Source organism: Nematolebias whitei, chromosome 4 (genome assembly GCF_014905685.2).
Source record: "Nematolebias whitei isolate Nwh7 chromosome 4, NemWhi1, whole genome shotgun sequence".
In the NCBI taxonomy this organism is placed as follows: Eukaryota; Metazoa; Chordata; class Actinopteri; order Cyprinodontiformes; family Rivulidae; genus Nematolebias; species Nematolebias whitei.
The window spans coordinates 5,049,203-5,058,496 of NC_056501.1; the positions used below are offsets into that span (position 1 = coordinate 5,049,203).

At 39.7% G+C, this 9,294-nt stretch overlaps 1 protein-coding gene across 3 annotated transcripts in view; it reads right to left on the reverse strand.

The window, feature by feature from the left end:
* Window positions 1-9,294, reverse strand: part of tlx2 (T cell leukemia homeobox 2) — a 10,912-nt gene continuing 1,618 nt past the window's right edge. The window contains exons 2-4 of one of the 3 annotated variants that reach the window (XM_037675614.1): window positions 4,208-4,445; window positions 568-748; window positions 1-184 (exon numbers count right to left, since the gene is read on the reverse strand). In XM_037675614.1, the coding sequence (XP_037531542.1) occupies window positions 173-184; window positions 568-748; window positions 4,208-4,445 (431 nt within the window). In that variant the 3' untranslated portion in view covers window positions 1-172. Of the gene's footprint in view, window positions 185-531; window positions 749-4,207; window positions 4,446-4,848; window positions 5,062-9,294 lie in introns of those variants that run through there. The other 2 variants (XM_037675612.1, XM_037675613.1) reach the window with 2 other exon arrangements.

Here is a 9,294-nt window from a genome sequence, read left to right on the forward strand (position 1 = left end):
TACAAAGTCAAAAGCAAAAAACAGGAGGTCTTTTAATTTCCTTTACGGGCAGAGAGTCTCTGCCACCTTGCGGGGGATCCAGAGGCAAATGGGGTGGGGGGCAGTCTTGGTAGTTGGGCATGTACAGAGGTGTCCGTTTGTTTCCACTTAGGGGTAAGTGCCCTCTTCTCTTTTAGACCGACAGCTGAAGGGAAAGTGAAAACTTGGTGTAAGGCAGGATATGACTCAACAGATTCTACCATAACAGTTGCTTCATTCTGACAAACAGCAGCGTCGAGGCGGCTCCTGGCGACCTCGGCAGTAACAGATAGCCGTCTCTGCTGCAGGTAACAATCAATGACTGACGAAACTTAATGTCCATTCGTTTATTTTCTCCAAAGCAAGCACCATTCTCCTGCGTCTATCTTAGTTTTCAAACGTCAGACACACGAGAAGACGTTAGTCGTCGCTCTCGTCCATTCACACCCGGATAAAAGAAGTTCTTTCCCAGTTTTGTAATTTCTAGACACACACACACTCTCGCACATGCAGTCACACTACAGATGCCACGGAGGTGACGGAGGTCACCTTATTGTCTTCTGCCCACGGCTGCAGGTTCTGCAGGGCGTAGAGGGAGGAGTTGTGCAGGCAGAGGGGGTCCGGCTGCAGCGGCTGGCTCAACGTCTTCTGGAAAGCTTCCTGCTGAAGCTGCAGCATCAGCCGGTTGGCCTGCTGCCTCTCAGCCTCTCGCTCCTCTGCAGTCTGTCGCCTGCAGGGCAACAAATGGACGACAAGTTTGCACATTAAAATGACAGTCTGAGAAGACAGAGTCTTAACTTTTATAGAAGTTACTTATTTCAAATATATTCTGATTAAAACACGAACCGTACAAGTTCTGTAGGTTTTGAAAAAAGCAATCTATGTCTTAAATTCACAATGAACTTTACCGCTGCATGTAAATCTGAGCAGAGGAGATTCTAAAAAAATAAAATTTATTTTTGTTCATTGTTGCATTTTAATATTTTTAGTTACTCTTTGACTGTCAAAATGAGCAGTTTTTTTTTTTTTATTAAGGCAATAAGAGACAATAAAGCAATTAAATATTCCAAGTTGAGTCTAATTTAACCAATTAGCTCAAAATGTACTTTCCCTTTAACTGAGAAAATATTGTCCCAAGCTGCTTTCCGTACTTCAAAAGGCAAGGAGGCCCTATTTTTAACGGACTTTGAGCTGGTTTGCTCTTCAGAGATCACAAATCTTTTAAATCCACCATGATCTCTGAACTATTGGTCATGAAAAAAATTCAAGTAAATATTGCATTTTACTACATTTAATTAATCATTTTTAATTAGTTGAGAAAAAAAACAAGATTAAGTAAATGTTTCATTTGTCGGGTTAGGGTAAAGTAAAGTACTTCCTGCCTCAAGGTGAAACACTACATCTGTTTTCTTGTCCATTCAGGGAAAGTAACACATCCTGTCCCTGCAGCCCAACGATGGACGAGTTTATACTGACAAGCAAATATTTAAGTCTCTGGTCATTTCTGAAAGTTTCCCCAATTTCTATTTAAAGTCGTCTAAAAGGCCGATTTTATTTAATATAATCTCTAGAGAGATGAACGGGATCAATTGCATGGGCAGAGAAGTAAAGCAGGACTCTGTTCTTTATGGAATGCTCTGAAAGGCCTGGATCAGACAGTAAGTCGTTCAGGTTTCCTCTTTAACGTTTCGCTGGCGCTAAAATCAAAACAAGCTACGACGAGTGGCCATTCGTCCTTCAAATCCCAGCTGCAGGTGGGACTGAGAGGCAGGAAGACACCTCTGAAACCCCTCTCTCCTGCACACCATCCTCCATCCATTAGCCACACATTATTGTTAACAGCATTATCATAATCCGATTCCACGGCTGTTGATTCGATCATCCTCTTGTTACTAGCGTAGTCGTCACGCAAAGACATCCCTCACGCTCATCCTATCAGATGCACACGACAGGGGAACGGCATAAATCTTAGGAAAAGTAGGAAATCAGAAAAACGAGTTAAACCAATTCCCTGGATGCCCCGTGACATGCCGTTCAGTCAGGATACGGTTTATCACGAGCAGATTCATTTTATTACTAACTCGTGGAGGCTGAGCGTGTCTGGTGTGATCGGTGTTTTTTCTCTTTTTAATAAACCTGATCAATGGCCTAAATTATTAACGTTCGTGCATATTTTGTCTGAAGAGCGGAAGCAAATTTAATCAAAGCATGCGAACAAAAACAAACCGTTTGCTGTAACTGTTTCCAATGTGCAGTAAATGTAAAAAAAAAAAATCATTTTAAAAAGCATTAAAGTAATGACTTCAGCTCATTTAGCTGTTTGTGTTGTGCTTTTGAAATATGCGTGCTGCTCCTTTAACAATGGGCAGGACGTCATAATTTGATTCCCTGCTCATTTATTTCCAAATGGCCATAAACATCAGTTAGAATGGAGTGAAGGTGTGTGTGGGGGGGGGGGGGGGGGGGCAGACAGTCCCTCCTGTGAGTGTTTCAGGATTGCTTTGGACAGCAGCTTTCTAAAAGGCCTTTCAGGAGGCTCACAGGTAATTGTGCTTGGTCAAGCGAACTGGCCTCGACAGGCAGCTAAGCTAAGCGAAATGGGTGTTGTGTTTTACAACTCCTCGAACGCTGCAGCCACTTTTACTCGTCTTTAAAGGAACGCAGCCGTAAGCATTTTGCATCCAAGAGCAAAACAAAGACGCACTCAACGCTGTCGGTTCAAGAGCAAATGTAGAGAAACAGAAGTCTTCAGAAAAACCAACCAAAGCTCGATCAGTTTGCTTTAGGGCAGGGGTGTCCAAAGTGTGGCTCGAGGGCCATTTGAGGCCCTTGAAGTGATCCTGTGCGGCCCACGACTGCAATTATAGAATGGTATAATTTTGACCAGCATGATGCACATGTCTACCTTCTTTAGATTTAATGTTGAGACTTTTAAAATTTTTAGGTTTAACAGCCAGATATAAATAATCTTCTCAAAATGAGCACTATTAGGTACAATACAAATATTTAGCTATAAATCCCTTTATCCTACAACAAACCTTCACTGACCTACCAAAAAGTAGAATTTTGGATAATAATTCATAAAACTTAGCTAAATGTATATAACGTGTTTTCATAGAAAATAATTTCAATTGATTAAATCTGTGTTTTTCAAAGTAGGGGGCTGCGGCCCCCTGGGGGGGCCACCAGTGTGCGCTACGAGAGCCCCAGAAAGCTGGAGAGAAGTAGATTTTAAAAAAGCAAAAATGAAAAATAGTAATAATAATAATAAAAATTGCCCACTAGTGTAATCTGTATCTGTCATTTCCAGATAAACATGTTTGAGAGAGAAGTTAGATTTGTTTTGTTTTGTTCTTCTGGTCGACAGTTTGTTAAAAATATGGGTTTTTTCAGTGGGAATAAAATACAGTGTTTAAAACATGCTAGTTAATAACATTTTTATGCTCAGCAGCTGTGATAATTAATTGAATATAGTGAATAAAAGTTAAAACATTCTAAAAGTTGATGTTTCTTTACATATTTTGTAGCATTTATGTGTTTGTGAGGGGGGCCTCGGCCAGAAGGGGCCATGGAAACGTTTGGGAACCCCTGGATTAAATAATCGATGGGGAGAAACTGGACATTTTTAAAGAAATATAAAGTGGTATCATCAACATACAAGTTGATCAACTTTATCAGCGTCCCTTCAAACCTTCTATGGATCTGTTTGAGCGACTGCAGCTGAACGGGCTTTCAGAACTTCCATGACCCTTTTGGGCCGTTCATGGGCCAAATGGGTGATTGAAGCTCCACCCCCTTTTTTTAAAGAACAGTTATTAATTTTAGGTTTTTGACTCTGAAAATAAAGAAAAATGAACTTTCCGAGCACAAAGAAACAAAAAAATCTAATAAATTAAATTCTTAAAATAAAAAAGTTAATGTTTATGAGACTCCTAATGTTCTGCAGCTACAACAATTTAAACTAAACTTTCAACCTTTCTCTATAATGTTCAAGTTGTTGAGAGTTTTTAAAAAAGGGGTGGGGGGGATCACGCTTTTTCTTATTTAATTATTTTCTTAAATTCACATTTTTCTGTCCCACGACACAGTTCTGGCCCGCCTATGAAAACGTTTGGACCCCCTGCTTCAGCAGATCATGTACGGCGTGGTGGTGGTGGTGGGGGGGGGTCACGCTCTGCTGCGGTCTTACCGCCATTTTGTCCGCCTGTTCTGAAACCAGGTCTTGACTTGTGCGTCCGTCATCTTCAGGGCCTTGGCCAGCGTGGCTCGCTCGGCCGACGCCAGGTACTTCTGCCGATGGAAGCGCTTCTCCAGCTCGCAGATCTGCACCCGGCTGAAGGAGGTGCGAGGCTTTTTCCGTTTGGGAGGCGTCCGGTTCTGGTACGGGTGGCCGATCCGACGGGTCACAGAGAAGGGTGAGAGGGCAGCTGAAGGAGGAGGAGAATGAAATCATTTCACTTTGATGGTTTTAATGAATCAGGAACTGGTTTGTTTCCTGTTGTGACCTCGTTCTGTAGCTCTTTTCGTGTGGACTCTGTTCACAAACACGGTTTGGATTTTTAGTTCTTGTTAACATAAAGAACCTCCAGCTGCCACATGCAAAAGCAACACATTGATTTGAACAGTGGTCAAACATAAATTCAGTTTATGAAATATTCAAAGTAAATAAAGCCATAACACATGAACTGGTTAAGAAATTAAAGTTTAGCTTTAGCTGTTTTTTTTTGTATTTGCACTAAAGACATGAAAAATCCTTTTGAACAATCATTTGTGACAATGAGGAGGAAACATGGTTATTTGGGGGTTGGGGGTGGGAGGGAGGTGACTCACCTGGACAAGCCCCCTTTGGAAAAGGATAATCTGCCAGGAGCCCACTGCTGTCTCGCAGGTGAGCGAGCTCTGGGTAATAGCATTTGGCTAATGTCTCCACCGTGCTCCAGACAGGGACCCTGCCGATGTCTCCTTTGGGGAGAGGACAGAGGGACCCGGCGGCCTCCGGCCCCCCTGTGGCCTCCCCAGCTCGGCTCTCCTCTGCCTCCTCCCCTAAATGAAAGGGAGACACAGTAAGGTCCCACATCTGGAGGACAGCAGCAGCCAGTCAGGCACCGACGGAGAGCAGCTATAATCACATGAAGGAGGCCTGAACGACGAGCAGAGTCTGCCGTAACGTCGTTCAGACTCTTCTCCGTCTTTGGAGATATTTGACCACTAAATGCCACATTCGTCATTCAGAGAAACCAGGTGACATTTTGCAGGCATGCAACGAGAAATGAAGCACAAACTGGTCACAACATTATCTTTTTATGTCAGGATTAAATCCTGCTGAAGCAAAAACATCCATCAGGACAATTGATTTGGCCATAATTACATTTTTCATTAAATTTCTGGCAGTAATTCTTTTGCAACATGACATAACGACACAATAATTCACATATTTGACACTTTACACCTTAATATTAAGAGATGTTTAAATCCTGGTCTGTTTGAAGCTTTTGGTTTTGCATGTTTCTTCTTCTGCCTCGGTGCTTCTCACATGATGCGTATTAATAACAACTTATCCTCTGCATCATAAAATATCTATGAATCCTGTCTATTTTGTCAGCCATGGGTAAACAGCTGATCAATAAATGTAATGAGATCGGTGGCCATAGATCCACTCTGCAGCCACATTCTCATTTTGAAGCTAAATGAAATCAACAGTTAAAAAAAGACGCTCGGTTTGTGTCGTGCCTCCCCAGCAGCTGTTCCTCCTGCTGTCTGACAGGGTGTTTATTTGTTTTTGTTTTGTCAGAAAAGCTCACCAGGAGCCAAAATGAATATGAAAACATCTGTATAGGTGTCCCCCCCGGGGCCCCGTGCTGCTGCTGCTGCCATCAGAGCTGCAGCAGCCGAAAACTTCATCTGCTGCACGCACGACACTTTGGATGGAAAATGGAGCAGGAAGCGATTACGTGCTCGGCAGGTCGTTGCTGCGTCCCCTGATGGCGCTGAACGCGATTGGCAAATTGAGGCGCACGCCAGCAAATGACTTGTAAAGAAAAGATGATTTTGCTTTTACGGCGGGTCGCGTAAAGTTTACGTCACCTCTGTGTAAATTAGCGGCACAGATTTAGTGTCTTCTGCTCCGTTTTAACCACAGCCTTCGTGTTTTCTCCTCTTATCCTCATTTTTAATCTTCTACGATAATATGTCTGCAGCGTCGTAATAAAACTTTATGTTTTGCGTTTGCTTTGATGCTCAGTAATAATAAAGTGGTAATAAAGCCACAAATATTTTTCTTATGGGACATCAGCTGCCATCTGGTTTTAAATCATTTAGGCTACAAAAATAATGTATTTTTCACAACAGATTGTAGCAGTTTTGTGTTGCTCGTTAAAAAAAATTATAATTAGTTTATTACACATAAAAGTGTGTGAGTGTTTTGCTAGTGTGACCAGAGTACAAGTCATTTTGGGTGTTTTTTTTTGGGTCAAATCATCATGAAGCCTCACACGGGGGGAGCAGGCAGGCCTGCTTCCACGTCCAGCAGCAGGCCTGACTGAATCATGCTGCATTAGAAAGCTATTTCAGGCCATCTGCAGCCTGACTAATGCGCCAGACACATACGAGCACGCTCAGAGGAACCAGCAGGCTCGTTTGGAGATGCCAACTGCAGCGAGGTGTTGCCTCAAGGAGCACAAAATGCAGATTCATCTGCTCTGATGCTGCACGATCAACAACAGGGAACATAAATGTGCCCAAAATAACTCTTTTTAACTTATTTGTTTTTTAATAAAAGAGCAAAAACACAAATGCTAAACCTGCATGAATTAATGAAGCAGTGAGAGCAAACCTTATTGTTGGAAAATGGACATTTTGTTGGTTTAAAACGAACAACTTTGCTGTGAAAAGGGGCAAAACTTGTACAGATGCAGAAAAAGAGAAATAACTAAAAAATATAAAATAAACTGTTTTAGCCCCTTTAATCTTTGCTCACATTTTTAATTTTCTTCCTATTATTTGTGACTTGCTTGAATTATTTATGTAAAGATTTAGTTTGTTTTTGACAAAATGATTGAAATGAATTTAATTCAAAAATAAAATGAGGTTTTAAAAAAGCTTTGAAATGAATTTATTGAATTATTGTGTCTCTGAATATCAAATAGGGATTTTTTTTATAGATTAATTAAAACTAAAGATGCTTTCAACCATATTTAGTCAGTTTATACTTTCCAACCTTCATTATTAATCCGAATTAACCAAACGCCCCAATAATAAATAAAATAAAACCCAAAATACAACCTCAAAAGTTTTCTTCAATTCTCCTCCACAGAATGAAAAAGGAAAGGGGAGAAAATACCAAATCTGCTGCCTCTCTAACACAATTTAGCATAAGCATTATAAAGAATAAAATAAAGGCCACCTTGGAGAATATGTTTGCCGTAATAAAACCACTTATACTTCATAACACTTCTCTGTGACAGCGCCTCCCTTCCCCGCCGCGGATATTACCTTCAGCAATCTAATAAATACATCCGTGAAGGATTCTAAGGGGAATATTGAAATAGAGCTGAACATACATTGCTATTTATTACACAACGCGGGACAAAGGGAGAGGACTCGGTGTCGCGGCGCGCGCGCGCGCAGGGGCAAGCGAGCGCGAGAATGAAAGCGTTTTGCACCAAAGAGAAATTTACAGCTGAGAGAAGGAGGGTAATTATAATTTTTATTGGTGCTGAGTGGATCTGACAGATCATCATCATCATCATCATTATAATTATTATTAAACATTTATCTGATTTATTTGATTGATTTTTGTAACAATTGTCTGGATTTTCATGACTGTTGCGACTGACTTTATTTATTTTATTTTTTTTTTACTTAATACGTATGTTTTGAGTATTTGAAAATGTTATTTGGGCATAATAATAATAATAAAATAAATTAATATAATAAACTAAATATAATAAATAAATAATAAATAGTTTAATAAAATAAATAAAATAATGTATAAAATATCCTGATGCATGCTCAATAATCCAGGTAGAAAAATCTAAAAAAGTCAAATCTGGTCCTGATCTGATAAAGTTAAATGTATAAAATAAATAATAATACTAAAGTAAATTAAAGGATTTCAGTGTAAACTTTAAGCTGCATTTTATACGAAGCGCGTGCTCTGAGGTTAAACTTCCGGTCAGATAGAGTAGCAGGTAGCAGCTGAACCCGGCGGATTATTGGCCTCTACATCATCCCAGATCTTAAATCTAATTCTGCGTTGCCTCTTGATGGATGCTTGGAGGACTTTCTGCCCCAAAACGTGAAAAACTAGAATCCACAGAGCAACTGAGCAGGTTTAGCTGCTAAAGAAGCTTCAGTGAGAGGCTCAGCTGAAGGCTTCGGGCAGCATTTAGCTGATGTGAGCTGCAGAGGAGCCTGTTCCTTCCTCAGGTTTCATCTTGGAGGGCAAGGAAGAGAAAAAGAAACCAGGGGAAACATTTGAACTGGTGCCCTGCCAGGAGGAGAGGAGAGGCTGAAGCTGTGTGTGTGTGTGTGTGTGTGTGTGTGTGTGTGGGTGTGTGTCTGATCAATACAGAAGAAATATATAAGCTGTGGAATAATTACACAAAGCTGAGAGAAGAAATTAAACGAGAGGCCCTCGGTGACTTGGAGTAAAATTGATAAGTCTATTTACACTGTATCTTTTTGCAGATGACATCGTCCTCTATATTTAATAATTGATCAGGCTGAAAGAAGTGAAATATGAATATTTAATGTGTGCAGAGGACGGCTGCACAGATTCACAAAGATTATTTGTCTTTATTCAAAACATATTGATTTATCCAAAAGTTTTTAACTAAAACATCATTTTATAGAATTAATATTCCTTTAAAGGTGCGTGCATTTATACAAAGATCTTTTTTTTAAACTTCATTATTGTTTAATTTTTATTCATGTTGATATTTACTATAAAACTCAAAAATTGAATCAAATGAAAACAAATATGTCAGCTCCAAATATAAATAATCATGTTAGGATTGAGTATCCTAAGAATGCAAACACATAAAATGGTAAAATATGTATTTTATAACATAGACTTAATAAAGATTAAAGCAAATATTAAACTGTTTAAATTTAAATTTAAAAATATATTTAAGGCTCCAGAGGTATATGTTTATTCATGTTATTTTTCTTGTATTTGTTACATTTATCCTGAAAATATATATATATATACTTTTGGTTCTAAATATTTTAATGCTTAAACAAAAGGAAAAATAAATTCTGACTTTTCGCATTAAA